Genomic DNA, 16,750 nt, shown 5'->3' with positions numbered 1-16,750 from the left:
CCTCCAAGCCTTAACTCCAACATGGACCACGTAGCAATTGAAATACAAAACTGGCTAACAAATGCAGCAAATAATTGTCTGCCCTCTACTCGCACCAAAGGGAGTAGGCATCGTCCTCCGGCCCCATGGTTTAACGACAGCCTTAAAATTGAAAAATAAAAATGCAAAGTACTAGAACGCAAATGGCGTAAAAAGTACGACCTCAATGCCAAAAAAAGCTATCATGAAGCCAGAAATCATTATCATGCGGCTTGTACAAAAGCAAGAGCTGCTTTCGTCTCAAAAACAATTATCGAAGCAACTAACTTGCCTAAAACTCTTTTCTCCAAAGTTAAGGAACTGGCGGGCGCACATACCACAGCTGCTGCACCCCCCCTAAGCGCTCAACAATGTCAGGCGTTAGCTTGTTTCTTTACTGAGAAAATCGATAAAATTATCTCAGACATCAAGACTAAAATTTCTGTTTCCGACCCACCCCCTCCTTCTGACCCTATTCTGCCTCAACCCACTGCTTTGGGTGAAAGCTTACTGGAATCCTGGCCGACTCTTTCATTAGAGAATCTGAAAGGAATCCTAAAAACTGTTAAATCCGGCTCCCCTAGGGACCCCATCCCTATTAAAATTATTAAAAAATTGGATGACCAGTCCTTGAATATCATTGCCAATCTCTTAAACTCGTCCCTCGATCTCGCCACTGTCCCAGCCTTATGGAAGCATGCCATGGTGACACCCCTCTTGAAAAAGCCAAATGCAAACCCAGAAATATTGGCCAATTATAGACCTATATCTCTACTTCCTGCTTTTTCAAAGTGTCTTGAGAGACACGTACACTCCACTTTAGCCACTTTTGCAGAAGAAAACTCCTTACTCCATCCTTCGCAATCTGGCTTTAGGGCTGGTTTCTCGACGGAAACCGCCCTATTAGGTGTCACTGAACACATTAGAAAACTTCTTGACCAAGGCCAGACGGTCGCACTTGTGTTATTGGACCTAAGTGCGGCGTTCGACACCATCTCTCATGAAACGCTTATTAAAGAGCTATACACAAATGGTGTAAGAGGAAAGGCTCTAGATTGGATCAAATCCTTCCTGGCAAACAGAACCTTTCAGATCGCATCTGCACAAGCCGTGTCAGACACCCTACCTGCAGCTCATGGAGTGCCTCAGGGGTCCATCCTGAGCCCTCTGTTTTTTAATATCTATCTCAAACCTCTGGCAGAACTTGTTGAAAAGCTAGGTCTAACGCTTATGAACTATGCCGATGACACCCAAATCATTTTTTCCCTATCTGAATCTTGTCCCCACTCCCCGTCGTTACTCAAGGAAGGACTATTAAAAATACTGAACTGGATGACAACAAACCAGTTAAAACTGAACGGCGACAAGACGGAAATTCTGATTTTGGGAAAGGACAAAGCTCTCTGGAACCCTGCGCATTGGCCGGACCAGATGGGCACTTTTCCTACCCCGGTGTCCCATGCTCGAAATCTGGGCTTTGTACTGGACAATGCCTTATCCATGGACAAGCAGGCCAGTAAAGTAACTGGCTTGTGCCTCACCATAGCTAAATGGTTGAGGAAAATCCTGTGGATGTTGCCTATGTCAACACAAAAGACCGTAGTCAATGCCCTTATCACATCAAGGCTTGACTACGGCAACATCCTCTATCTGGGCGCAAATAAATCTGTCATCGGACGACTGCAGGTAGCGCAAAACGCTGCGGTCAGACTCCTATGTAAGATTCCAAAGAACTCTGGAGTCTCGAACCATCGTCGGGATCTTCATTGGCTCAGGATAGAGAGCAGAATTCGGTTCAAGGCCCTGAACTACATGTTCAGAATAAAAACAGGAGTAGCACCAAAATACCTCCAATCCCTTGCCTGCCTCTATACGCCCAAGAGAAACCTCCGGTCTCAGACAGCAGCTTGCTTCTGCATACCAAGGTTTAAACGTGCAAGAACAGGGGGCAGATCTTTTGCCTATCTTGGACCCTCCCTGTGGAACACGCTTCCCCCAGGCATCCGGAAGGAAGAAAACTATTGTAGGTTCAGAAAGCTTGTAAAGACCTGGCTGTACGAACAATAACCGCTTTAACAGTCACCTCCTTTTCTGTCCTCATTTCTAGCTGTGTCTAGGCGCCGGGAAACCCTGTTTGGGTAGCTGTTGCGCCCTATAAATTGATAAAAATAAATAAAAAATAAAGCTGGAGATAGGGAATGCAAATTCCTGGGACGACCACATCATATGGCTCGCATTTATGGGGAGGGAGATAGACCTGGTAAGGCGTTGGCTAATTCGATTAAGCCCCCCAGATTTCAGAACTATGTCGCTGAAATACATGATACTGACAGTAACATACACAGAAGCCTCCCCGAGCAGCTCCGCACCTTTCAGGAACACTATTGTACGCTTTACTCCTCACAAAGAACGGATCCTCTGGACCTCTCAGCTTACTTTGACGATGTCGTACTGGCCTGGCTAGGAGAGACCCAGCAGAGATTCCTCCATCTAGAGCTGGAGTTGGACGAGATAACTGAGGCAATCATGGGTATGCGGTCTGGTAAGGCTCCTGGATCAGATGGCCTACCTATAGACTTTTATAAACTCTTTGCTCCCATCCTAGCCCCCATTCTGAAACAGGTATATTAAGCAGCACTTGAAGAAGGCAGCCTCCCCCGCAGCATGCGCGAAGCACTAATCACCTCTCTACTTAAGCCTGGCAAGCCCCCTACACAGTGTGACTCCTATCGGCCCCTATCGCTACTGAATTGCGACACTAAATTCTTGGCTAAAGTTTTGGCGACCCGCCTTAATCTCCTCATGGAGCGATTGGTCCTGCCAGACCTGGCTGGTTTTGTCCCCAATCGTGCAACTTCGCACAATCTCCGCACTCTGCATGCTGTCCTTCAGGACATAGACCCTAAGTGCGAAGCCGTGGCGGTGTTCCTGGATGCCACCAAGGCTTTCGATTCGCTAGAGTGGGATTAACTCCTGGGCACACTACAACACATGGGGATGCCATTCAGCTTTATAGACTGGGTTCGATTATTATATCACCAGCCGTCCGCTACTGTACTGCTTAATGGAGCCAGATCTAACCCTGTCACTGTTCAAAGAGGCACACACCAGGGCTGCCTCCTATCCCCTATTCTTTTTGCTATCGCGATCGAGCCCTTAGCCGCGAAACTCCGTCAAAAGCATAACCACTGCGGCCTCATCTACCCCGCCCGTCAACTGCTCGTGTCCCTTAATGCGGACGACATGACTCTTTACATTAAGAAGCCCCAAGAAAATTTAAACCTGGTACTGCGCAAAATCATCAAATTTGGGGGAATTGCCGGAGTGCAAATCAACTGGGCCAAATCTGCCATTTTCCCATTGACTGACAAAACTCATTCGCACCAACTTGACTACCCTCTTATGTGGGAACAAGAAGACCTGAAATACTTAGGCATTCACATCACCAGACAGAAGGATGCCATGATGCGGGCCAACTATGGCACTGTAATTGATAAAATTACTGATGTCACCAAATGGATTCACCTCCCACTATCAATGGCTGGGAGGATAGCTCTGGCCAAGATGGTATTGCTGCCGAAACTACTATATCTCTTCGGTAACATTCCATATAATCCAGGGAGTTTTTTTTTCAGTACCCTGAAATCCCAACTTACGAGGCTAATATGGGGCGGGAAGCAGGAACGCCTCAACCTCGATACTCTCATGCTCCCCTTCCATCTAGGCGGGTTCAAGGTCCCCAACTTCAAGAGATACTATGACTGCGCCCAAGCACACTTCGCTGCATATTGGTATTACCCGCCACCATTCATGGCGCACCTCGCTGTGGAGATGGCCACATGGCCCCTACAGTCAGTACTGGATACATCCATGCTAAGGTGGGGCCCAGAGAGCGCGACCCTTCCACGGTTGACTGCACAGTGTCTGCATGGCATCGGATGGCACAAGTCCTGGACTGTACGTTCATCTACTCACCCAAACTGCCTCTGGAAAATGATCCCAGGCTTCATTTTACATGCGAAGCGATAGGCCGCAAAATACTCAGGGAACTGGGGTATGGTCATTGGGGTGATTTATGTATTAACGGGACTTTTCTGACTAAGGATCGTTTTTTTAAGGATAGGTCGCCCTCTAATATGGATACCTTTCTATTCACCCGTCTGTGACAGAACGCCCGCACTATCACTCCTGATTTCCCCATTGAACCTGACACCTTTGCGCCACTACATTCTATAGTACACGCAGATACTCCACGCCATGTCGTTTCCCAGTTCTACAAACACGTACAGGAGGCGCCGCGCCCCTAACTTTAAAGGGCCCGTCTTGAATGGGATAGAGTACTCACTGAACCGTTGACGGACGAACAATGGGAGATCAGCTGCACACAAACGAAAGCCTTCACCGGCAACAATAGGTTGCGACTCCTGCACTATAAATTCTTACACCGCTTATACCACACCCCTGCTCGCCGACACAAATTCCGTCTCCGTGATTCTGATTGCTGTCTGTGCTGTGGTTCCGCTGGTGCTGACTTTATTCACCTAGCTTGGTCCTGCCCCCAGGTAGCCACATATTGGACACAGGTGTTCGAAGTGCTCTCTACAATGCTGGGCATCACAATAGCCCCCTGTCCTTATATAGCCCTCCTTGGCCTGACACAGCAGGTGGTTACTGGGCACAGGAAATTCCTGGCACTTAGCCTTCTACTAGCCAAACGTTTGGTGGCGTGTCGGTGGGGATGGGGGCGAGCACCAAAGTTTAAATGTTGGATCCGGACAATGTCCACTTGGCAGGAACACTTACAGGATTACGCCAAATTACTGCCTTTACGATCAAAGCCTAAAGACATCTGGGTTCCCTTTGTGTCCTTCCTACTTCGTCAACAGGCGGAGGATGATGACGGGCAGGGGGAAATACCCACTGATGGTGCCAGTGCGTCTTAGTCCTCTAGCTGGTGTATGCACTTGCGAGGGGGTCCTTTTTACTAGCTGGTCCTTTTTTCTGGCCTATCAACAGCGCAACAGGATGGGTGGATGCCTCCCAGAGTATACATTGTGATTTTTTTTTTAATTGCCGAATGCTCACACACCAGCCTCATATAGGGCTAGTAGCTCCAGGATGTATGTCTTGCCAGTTCGACCTTCTGCCAACAACTGTAGTCGTTTTCACTTCACTGATTTGTATTGGACTTTGGATGTGCTACTTACTTCAGGAATGCATATTGTATTGAACTATGGGGTAAATGTTAACTGAGGAGAATTATGTTAATGTCAATTTCTTTTCGTACAAAGTCACTGCTTCATGTACAGTACTAAGCATGGGAATATGCATATAATCTGTATAATACTTGACACACAGTTGCCTGAACTCATGGCATTGATGTACCGTGCTTTAATTATACAATAAAATTTTTTGAAATCAAAAAAAAAATTGATTGTTTGCTATTCACAAAGGGATTTATGAATAGCATCTTCACGAGTGTGGAGTCGCCGCATATAAAAGATTAGGTCTTTTAAGTATGGAAACTCTGTACTCAAAGATACTGCTTGTAAAATCCCTTTGTGAAGACCATACAATCATAAAGTTATACAAAAATATAAGTTTACTTTTGTGAATCAGCCAGATGTGTTATTCAGGGTGCTGCACAATGGAAAAACCATGGCAGCAGCAAATACGTTATGATTCTCCAATGAAGGATCCACTAAGGGTACAAAAAAGGATTTTGGAAAAAACTTTTTTCTGAGCAAAATGTTTCATCCTCTGTCTTTGAAGAAAAAAAATCCAAGTAGAAAAAGCTTGTATAAAACATATTTTAAACTGCAGAGTCCTGAAAAAGGGTGCATATGTCTTTAAATATTTCCAGTTTGGTATGAATGCTAAAATACCTTAAAAATGTGAGTAAAGAGGAGTATGAACCTCTTACATCAACAGAGGGTCTTGTTTTTGAACATGTTTAATAATGGAGGAAGGCTTGCATAACATATTATGAGAACGAGGGTGAGACAACTATCACAAATCCCAAAGAAAAACTTTTTAAAAGGGAGAGCAAAGAGCAAGAAACCACAGCATATTATATCAAAATCTGGATTCCATTTTTCTCTACGTCCTCTATTTTATTGCTCAAGACTGCAGTTACCCTATTCCCACAACATATTTAGTAGACTTGCTAAATTGTAGCAGCAGAGCAGAAACTTAAAATCATGCAGTTAGGAAGCTCTGGCAAAGCCTCTTCGTCACACCTTTCTTATCAGGCACCAACCTAAAGGCTTTCTACATTTTTTTTCTCTACAGATGCTGCCATATATGTGATCGCATGCATGGCAGTTACCTTGTGATGGAGATAAATAAACATATTCATCTCTATTACAAAATGCCTGACATATGTGTGTGCAAGCACAGTAGGGCAATTTGGAATGATTTGCTACTGCAGAAGCCAAAATATGAGCGAGCTTGCACCACATATAATGCAGTGGCGGGAGAGCGGGGTGAGGCACTTCCTGCAATGGGAGGTGGACAGGAAGTTGAGGTACACGGGTGGTGGCAAAGAGACAGCGTGGCAGCATCAAGGTGAGTTGAAGTTGTACTACTGGAAGCTCCACGTAACCTTTCCTGAAATACTATGACTTTAAGAAGAACCCACTAGCCAATGCTAACTTTCATAAAAATGCCCACAGCTAAAAGATGAAGGGGCTGGGCAAAAGCCCACTCCTCTGTACTATAATTATGCATGTTTTGTAAGTGTAGTGATAAAGAACATGTTACTTACCTGTAATTATAATTTCCCGTATTGTTATCATTGAATCACTGACATAATATCGATAGCATATCAAATTTTTTAAATGTCTTAAAAGTAATTGAAAAATAATAAAATATTAAATATAATTAACTTAAACATACTTAAAATACTTAAAAAACCTTAAAATTAATAAATAATTAATGTAAGTTAAAAATAAATAAACATACAATTTAATTTTTCAATACATACATATATATAAACATAATATTAATAAAAAATATACAATATGTTTACCGTAGGTTAGCGGGACAGTAAAATTTACTATTACCACTCCATTGAGTGCAACAGTAGGGAAAGCGTTGGATAGCATAGGGGTAAAAATTACTATTCCCACTCCAAGGAGGGCAACAGTAGGAAAGCGTTGGATAGCGGTAGTGTAAAAATTAATATTCCCACTCCAGTGAGTGCAACAGTAGGGAAAGCGTTGGATAGCGTAGGGGTAAAAATTACTATTCCCACTCCAGTGAGTGCAACAGTAGGGAAAGTGTTGGATAGCGGGAGGGTAAAAATTACTATTCCCACTCCAGAGAGTGCAACAGTAGGGAAAGTGTTGGATAGCGTAGGGGTAAAAATTACTATTCCCACTCCAGAGAGTGCAACAGTAGGGAAAGTGTTGGATAGCCTAGGGGTAAAAATTACTATTACCACCCCAGAGAGTCCAACAGTAGGGAAAGCGTTGGATAGGGTAGGGGTAAAAATTACTATTCCCACTCCAGTGAGTGCAACAGTAGGGAAAGCGTTGGATAGCGGGAGGGTAAAAATTACTATTCCCACTCCAGACAGTGTAACAGTAGGGAAAGCGTTGGATAACGTAGGGGTAAAAATTACTATTCCCACTCCAGAGAGTGCAACAGTAGGGAAAGCGTTGGATAGCAGGAAGGTAAAAATACTATTTTCACTCCAGGGAGTGCAACAGTAGGGAAAGCGTTGGATAGCGTAGAGGTAAAAATTACTATTCCCACTCCAGTGAGTGCAACAGTAGGGAAAACATTGGATAGCGTAGGGGTAAAAATTACTATTCCCACTTCAGGGAGGGCAACAGTAGGGAAAGCATTGGATAGCGGGAGTGTAAAAATTACTATTCCCACTCCAAAGAGTGCAACGGTAGGGAAAGCGTTGGATAGCGTAGGGGGAAAAATTACTATTCCCACTCCAGTGAGTGCAACAGTAGGGAAAGCGTTGGATAGGGAGAAGGTAAAAATTACTATTCCCACTCCAGAAAGTGCAACAGTACAGAAAGGATTAAATAGCATAGGGGTAAAAATTACTATTCCCACTCCAGAGAGTGCAACAGTAGAGAAAGCGTTGGATAGCGGGAGGTTAAAAATTACTATTCCCACTCCTGAGAGTGCAACAGTAGGGAAAGTGTTGGATAGCGTAGGGGTAAAAATTACTATTCCCACTCCAGAGAGTGCAACAGTAGGAAAATCGTTTGATTGCGTAGGGGTAAAAATTACTATTCCCACTCCAGGGAGTGCAACAGTTGGGTAAGCATTGGATAGCGTATGGGTAGAAATTACTATTCCCACTCCAGTGAGTGCAACAGTAGAGAAAGTGTGGGATAGCGTAGGGGTAAAAATTACTATTCCCACTCCAGGGAGGGCAACAGTAGGGAAAGCATTGCACAGCCGGAGGGTAAAAACTTACTATTCCCACTCCAAGGAGAGCAACAGTAGGGAAAGTAAATATTTCATATATGATTAAAAATAAATTAAATATTAATACCAATTACAAATTAATTTAAATTAATTACCAATTTAATATAATATAATAATTAATCAATTAAAAATAATTAAACAAAATAATTACTAAAAACATAATTATCTATTACTACAAATTAATTACCAATAACAATTAATAAATTAACAATTGAAAATTAATTAACAATTAATTCAAAATAAATACCAATAAATAAATTAAAATATTTAATTCAGTATAATTAAATTACTTCCCACCCTATTCCCCTATAAACCCACAACCCGCTACAGAAAATAAATTAATAAAATTAACATATTTATCAATTAATCAATTGATTAAAATTAATTACCAATTATATTTTAATATATTACCAATTAAAAATGTATTAACAATTAATTCAAAATAAATACCAATAAATAAATTAAAATATTTAATTAATGATATTTAAATTACTTCCCACCCTATTCCCCTATAAACCCACAACCCGCTACAGAAAATAAATAAATAAAATTAACGTAATAATCAATTAATAAAAATTAATTACCAATTATGTTTTAATTAATTACCAATTAAAAATTAAATAACAATGAATTCAAAAATAAATACCAATAAATAAATTAAAATATTTAATTAATTGTATTTAAATTACTTCCCACCCTATTCCCCTATAAACCCACAACCCGCTCCAGAATTATAATACGCAAAAATTAAATACCACAAAATTAATCAATTAAAATAAATTATAAAATAAAAATACACTTTAAACACATATACTAACATAAAAAACAATTACATATTATTAAAAAAAAAATATTAACTTACTTACCTAAAATTCGATATTTTTGTTGTCTATATTCTGTCCATCGATATTTTTATTGTCTATATTCTGTCCATTCTATATTTTGGATTCGATATTACTGCTATTCTATTCGATATTTTTGTAGTCTATATTCTGTCCATTCGATATTTTGCCCATTCTATATTTTTAACTCGATATTTTGCCCATTCTATATTTTTTACTCAATATTATGACTGTATACCGTTATCATTCATAGATTGGAATCACATGCTTGAATCCTCCCCACTGTCATGCTCGGGAGTCCCACAGTACACACCGAGAGCAAAACAATGTTAAGTATAAGCAGACAGTCTGTAGGCGAGACCTAAAAATTACAGCTTTAAATGCAATTTAGTGTGCTTGACTTTTAAAAAGAAAAAGCATGTATTTGTATTTTATTGTTTTCTTTCTTTTATGGCCTTATAGTCCGAAGAAAAAGCTCAGTCAAATCAGTAAATAAATATCAAGCAAGATGCTATAAGTGAAGAGCAGCATTATAATAACTTACCAATGGCCGTGTGACAACTACAAACAGTTCCAAATATGCAGCATTCGTTTGGGGTACTTCCACCTTTAAATAACAAAACAGAATGTCTGTTTGATATGCTACATAACTCCACGATGATGCAGTTATTGACTCATTTGACATTATTAGAGATGCAAAATATAGAAAACATTTTAAAGAGAACATACATTTGATTTAATATTTCTGATGTTCTTGTTATGTCAATATTTGCGTGGATTTCCCAAACTGTTAGCCAAGTTGAAATGGTACATATCAATCCTTTGTGAAACTGTAAGTTCCCCAGGTGTTCTTACAGAGACTGACTACAAAAGCAATTTCTTGCACTGCCATTTAGCATGTTAAATCTCCAGCCAATCAAATAATATGGTAAGAATTCCACACAAAAAAGTGTAAGTAAGTGAAACTGTTGGCACATCTTCACAAGTATAAATCTAATCTTCAATAGATCAAAGCAAGGTACTTATCTTTAACAACGTTCTTTCCAATTGATATGATTTATTTATTTGAAAAGTTTTATATAGTGCTGGCTGGACCCGGAGGCATCAGAGCGCTTCACGTGGGGACGAACATTGCTTCAGAGCATAGTAACAAGTTACATGAGTTACTGGAGCAAAGTTACATGTGTTAAAAAAACATAGATGTAAGGAACAGAAATCAGGCAAGGGGAGAGATTCAGGGGAGAGAGGAAAGGAGCAGGTGGGTCTCTGAAACTCCAAGGCATAAATACTGGATCCCTCCCCAACAAGGGGAGAAGGAGTGCTTTGGCAAGGGGCGCCATTCCCATACCTCCGTTGTGTGTGGCTCCCTTGACACTGTGGACTCTCTCACGGGGGTCTCTCAGACTCCTGGGTACAAATGCCGGATCCCTCCCCAACAAAGGGAGAAGGAGTGCTTTGGTAAAGGGCACACACAATGGTGGTACATTTAGGGATAATGATGTATTGCGTGGTATTCCAGTTTTAGAATCCGCCCAAGGGGCATTATCATTTTCAGTCAAGGCAGGAACAGTAGAGAATTGGTAGGATCCAGCAGGATAGACAAGCAGGGACGAGTTGGTCTGAATGAGCCAGACCAACACCTTGTGCATGGTCGCCATTTTGGGGTCAGGCAGAGCCCTGTGAGGATTCGGTACCTCAACATTACCCACTTCAGACCTCGATGGGCTCCTTGGGAGGAAGAATATTAGCCTAAGGGCTGCCCGATGTACATAGCGGATCCGCTGATGTTTTTGTAAGCCCTTTTAAGCTGAATGGATTTCTTATATCCAGATACAGCTGCCATTTTCAGGTCAGGCAACCCGATAAACGGAGCAGCCTCCTGAGAAAAGAAAGTACAGACCTTCCACATACCTCCGGGGTAGAAACGGTGAGCGGGTAGAAAGTGGAGTTCTCTGAAGAGCCTTGTATAGTAGGGCTTCACTCTCAGTTCAATTACCACTGCCAATGTTTCCGATGCTGTGAGGGACTGGCTGCCATTTTGAGAAGCAAAGACCTGAGGCAATCGATAACGATGTAAGATGCCTCAAATAGCATGCAAGTCTTGATCCAGCTAATGGAACAGCTCATCGCTAGGTTCATCTGTTGTTCGGGGGCACCATCTGCTGGGTAAACTGGGGTCAATGTCATCGCAGAGCACCTGCCTCGGCCACTTGGTTTAGTTTTGCAGCTCCCCAGGCGCCATCTTGTCAAAGTGACTGGCAGGGACGTCGGGGCTCAGTTCTCCGGGATGCAAGGTCGGAAAAAGGCGATCTAAGGCTTCAGGTGATCAACCTGCATTCCGGTTTCGGAGTCGCTGTTCTGGATGGGACAACATCGCGTCGGAGCGCCGCTCAGGAAACTTGTGAGGGGGTTCACTATGGAGCATCAGCTCCGAGCGACCATCGTCAGGAGGCTCCTCCTCGTTCTCAAGAAAATCATATAACATAATATCAAAACAATCGACTTATCTATAAGGCGCTCTTAAATCACGACGAGGCGATCTTGAAGAACCCTTTTCTTTTTACACATGTATATGGAAGTACCTACAAGTGGTAGGGGTCCTCACAGGGTGAGAATGTCACCACTAAAAGCTAGTGTCCGCCAACCACATACATATTTAGCAACGTACATGGAAGATTAGACAACCACTTTTAAGCAACCTATATATAGAACTACAACACCGGAACAACAGACATTCTTCTGCCACTTGGCAAAGAGACACATGTCCCCTTGTCAATCATAAGATGATTGAAGGGTAATATCGAATTATTATACCAAATATATAGGGCCCACCTAGTAGGAGGACCAGGCTATGCAGGACATTGTTAACCCCAAGCCACTAGTGTGAATACATAATTTAACTTGACATTCTTTTTCTTTTTCATAGTATGCAGTTTCTACTCTAGTTCCCCAATTACACTGAACCATTAGTGCATTTATTTAAATTTATAATTTGAACACTAGACGCTTCAGGTAATGAGACACATTGTATTGATACATAAACATTAATGTAGTTACGCTTGCAATACAGGGGTAATAATCCGTAGTGGTATAAGCAAATAATGATGAAACACTCACAAAAGAATCTAATGCATGCGATAATACACGAGCAGATAATAATTCTTAAACACATGCAAAAAATAAACGAATGTGCACACTACCAAAAACACAAATGAAGATACTTGTAATATATATATATATATTACCTACTGGCGGTCACCAGTAGGTAGCTATAGTTAGGACCTATTTTCCATAGGAATTCTGCAACATTCTATTTCCAATAACTTTGGCAGCGGTTGACGAATATTCCAGAAACTTTCAAACTCGTGGGGCGCCCTGCTCCGCTCCTATCCTGATAGTCTCAGGGTGATTCAACAAGCGGGGGCGAGAAAAATGTGGGGGTCCCAAAACGTGTTTTCTTCACACAATTTTCCATAGGAACCTTTAGTCGCAGCTAAAGCCCGAACTGCTGAATGGAATTACACCAAATTTGAAAAAAAGGAAGCCCTTGGTTCAGAGTCGTGCCTTTTTGTTAAATGGTGTAAATCGGTTTGGTAGTTCCTGAGAAAATCAAAAGTAAAATCATATATAAATATATATATATATATATATATATCTATGGCCGTGGAGGATCCGCGCACCCTCCGAGCACGAGCTTCATGCTAATTGGCTATCAACACTCCAAATCAGGAAGTGTAGGCAGCCATCTTGTGCCTTCGTAGAACAGAAAAAGAATGTACCTTCACAACCAATTCATTTGAAGAATTATTTTAAGCAGAAATAAACGCAAGTCAATACGTTTATCCTAGCCTTTGATTTTGGCTACTTAGTTTTTAATTATTCAACATATTTTAAAACAAGAGGGACATGTAATCTACTCAACAGAGAATCCATTTTAGTGATGTCCTACTAACAATCCACATAACAACTGCAATTATCACAAATCAATTGCACATACAGAAAAAATATGAACAAAATTTACAATTCTTATCGACAACAACAACAACTATAACATGTAGTGATCAAATCATATAGTGGTGAAACAGTTGGAATATAAATGAAATCACTCTTGCATATTTAAACAATTCTTAAATGTAAAGAATGCAACTGTGCGAAATACAATTACAAATTTATGCAAGGATTCCTATCGTTCAGGATTCAAACTATACTTAATATAGTAGCCGACGCGTTTCAAGTCTCGGTTTTTAGAATTGCCGGACTCTCATCAGGGCTGGATGAGTCTTTTCGTGGTAAACCAACTGTTTGTGAAAAAAACAACAAAAACTGATTCAAGCTAATCTTCCTACAACGTCTTTATACAAAACAATTAATTTTACAGGCAAAAAAATGCTCCATACCTGGTCTGTGACCAGCGGAAAAATAAGGGCCTTCTGATGTACGTTTATGCAGCGCTCGCCTGAAAATTGACAAGGCAACAGTGGCTAAGTCGAGTTAAAGTCATTTTGTTACCCAACAAACCTTCAGATTGTTTTAGTGAAAAAGGTTTACCTAATGTGGGCTCCTAAGGGGCATATCGTCTCCAATCTTCCAATGCATTAATGAACAACGTGGCGTGTTTACTCTGTTAGGGAGAAGTGATTCAAAAAAAACATAGCGTAAGACATTTAGTCCGTCATCCAAGGAACGCGTCAAGCGCTCATCAGATCAGCACTTACGTGAATGGTTGTTATATTCATGCAGAGGTGCCACGAATTAGGGGTATGCGGGTCAGCGCCGATTTTGGTTTCTAAAAGCGAAAAAAATCAGAGTTTGTGACAACTCGACTAGCCGAGTCAGATGGAAAACAACTCGTCAGCGTGCCCAGCATTAGGTGAAACAGGGGGACGCGCTTACCTTAGAGGTATGATTGAATCTCAGAAATGAGTGTCTCCTACACGGTAAAGAGTGTCTCCTACGCGGTCAGGGAGAGGACAAACCTCCATGCTGCCGTCTTCATTATTAGTTAGAAAGAAAGGGGGATCACGTGACAGGGGCGGAGCAAGCCCCACTATTCATAGAAGTGCATTCTGGGGTTTGTGGTCCGTAAGCCCAGGAGTAACCATTAGTTACGGAAAAATTTCGTAGTGGGTGACCAAAACAAATGACCCAAGCTGGAAATACATAGTAATCAAACCGGGGTCCAATCAGCCGATTAAACCCTATTCAGCTCACTCATGCAGTTCAGTCCTTTATTTATACTATCGAATTTCATGATTAAATACGCTTCCTTGCGCAGTAAGGCACTGTCCACGCACAAAGATCCATGTTTTGAGTCAATTGTTGCCAAAACAGTCCATTTAAACTGATTCTCATTATGATTTAGGCTCAAGAAGTGTTCAACCATTGGTGCTGATTGGACCCTTTTCTTGATTCTTGATCGATGTTGGGTTATTCTGATGTTGATTTGTTGACTCGTTTTGCCGATATAGACCTTGTCACATGGGCAAAGCACTGCATAAACCACATTTTTCGTTTTACAATTAGTAAAATGTGTGTGTTTCCATGAAATTCCATCATGGTCAAAAACCTCCCCCTCCAGTGTTGTAGGTCAAGCAACACAATTCCCACATCTGTGATGTCCCACAATTGGTGGCAAGTTCCATTGTGTTGTCAGATTGCTTCTGGGTTTTGGAATGTAGCTGTCAGCACGTATCAGTTGCTGACCAATACTGAGGTTCTTCTTCATTGCGAAGATAGGCTTGGGCATAGGACAGTTAAGGTTTTCCAATAAATGCCAATTCTTAAGGACAGTTTGTCGAAACTTGTTAGTGTGAGGACCGAAGGTGGTCACACAGACAAGTTTATTTAAATCTGACTTAATTTTTTTCTCCAATAGAGACTCTCTGGGTGTGAATCTTTTTTTTTTTTTGAATGTTTTAACAGCTTTTTGGGATAACCCCTCCCTTCCATTTCTTTACAGAAGAATTCAGCATGTTTATCAAAGTCCCCAATCTCAGTGCAGTTCCTCCTAATTCTTAGCAATTGTCCATAGGGCAAGTTTTGTTTTAAACACTGGGGGTGTGAACTATTGAAATGCAAAATAGTGTTTCTATCTGTCTCCTTTTTGTACAGTGATGTGACAAGTTGTTCATCTTGGCATCTGATTGAGACATCTAAGAATGTCATTTCATGATTACTTGATTGTAATGAAAATTTGATGTCAGTATGTCGTGAATTGACCCAGTTGTGAAATAGGTCCAACTCGGTCTGGCTCCCCTGCCACAGGAGCCAGACGTCGTCTATGTACCTCAACCACTGCAGTATCTTGTCAGAAAAGGGATTATTGTTGAAAATTAATTTCTCCTCGTATTGGGCCATATAAAGTACAGCCATTTCCGGCGCATAAGGACAGCCCATGGCTGTCCCTTTGACCTGTACAAAAAACTCGTTTTCAAACTTGAAATAATTCATGCGGAGGGAAATTTCCACCAGAGAGAGTATGAATGATGTGGGCACCCTATGGGGTCTTTCCCTAGAATCAAGATATACTTCAATCACCTCAAGTGCCTCGTCCTGAGGGATTTGGGTATATAGTGATGTAACATCCATTGTGGCCATAAATTGTGTCTCCTTGTTGAACTGTATGCCCTCAACCTTCGTGATAAAGTCAGTTGTGTCCCTGAGATATGATGTTACATGGCAGAGAAACGGTTTCAGAAAAAAATCAATATATTTAGATATTGATTTTTTTCTGAAACTATACTTAATATAGTAGCCGACGCGTTTCAAGTCACGACATACTGACATCAAATTTTCATTACAATCAAGTAATCATGAAATGACATTCTTAGATGTCTCAATCAGATGCCAAGATGAACAACTTGTCACATCACTGTACAAAAAGGAGACAGATAGAAACACTATTTTGCATTTCAATAGTTCACACCCCCAGTGTTTAAAACAAAACTTGCCCTATGGACAATTGCTAAGAATTAGGAGGAACTGCACTGAGATTGGGGACTTTGATAAACATGCTGAATTCTTCTGTAAAGAAATGGAAGGGAGGGGTTATCCCAAAAAGCTGTTAAAACATTCAAAAAAAAGAGCAAGATTCACACCCAGAGAGTCTCTATTAGAGAAAAAAATTAAGTCAGATTTAAACAAACTTGTCTGTGTGACCACCTTCGGTCCTCACACTAACAAGTTTCGACAAACTGTCCTTAAGAATTGGCATTTATTGGAAAACCTTAACTGTCCTATGCCCAAGCCTATCTTCGCAATGAAGAAGAACCTCAGTATTGGTCAGCAACTGATACGTGCTGACAGCTACATTCCAAAACCCAGAAGCAATCTGACAACACAATGGAACTTGCCACCAATTGTGGGACATCACAGATGTGGGAATTGTGTTGCTTGCCCTACAGCACTGGAGGGGGAGGTTTTTGACCATGATGGAA

General features: G+C 41.3%; 1 protein-coding gene across 1 annotated transcript in view; it reads right to left on the bottom strand.

Annotated features, from left to right (window-relative positions):
* Nucleotides 1–16,750, bottom strand: part of LOC147683291 (disintegrin and metalloproteinase domain-containing protein 9-like) — a 2,469,977-nt gene that overhangs the window by 1,830,493 nt on the left and 622,734 nt on the right. The window contains exon 7 of the mRNA XM_086944815.1: nt 9,859–9,921. Within this exon, the coding sequence (XP_086800941.1) occupies nt 9,859–9,921 (63 nt within the window). The remainder of the gene's footprint in view (nt 1–9,858; nt 9,922–16,750) is intronic.

This window comes from Lissotriton vulgaris, chromosome 11 (genome assembly GCF_964263255.1).
Source record: "Lissotriton vulgaris chromosome 11, aLisVul1.2, whole genome shotgun sequence".
Taxonomy (NCBI): Eukaryota; Metazoa; Chordata; class Amphibia; order Caudata; family Salamandridae; genus Lissotriton; species Lissotriton vulgaris.
Note: the sequence above shows the minus strand (reverse complement) of the source record. Positions and strands in the feature narration are given on the sequence as shown.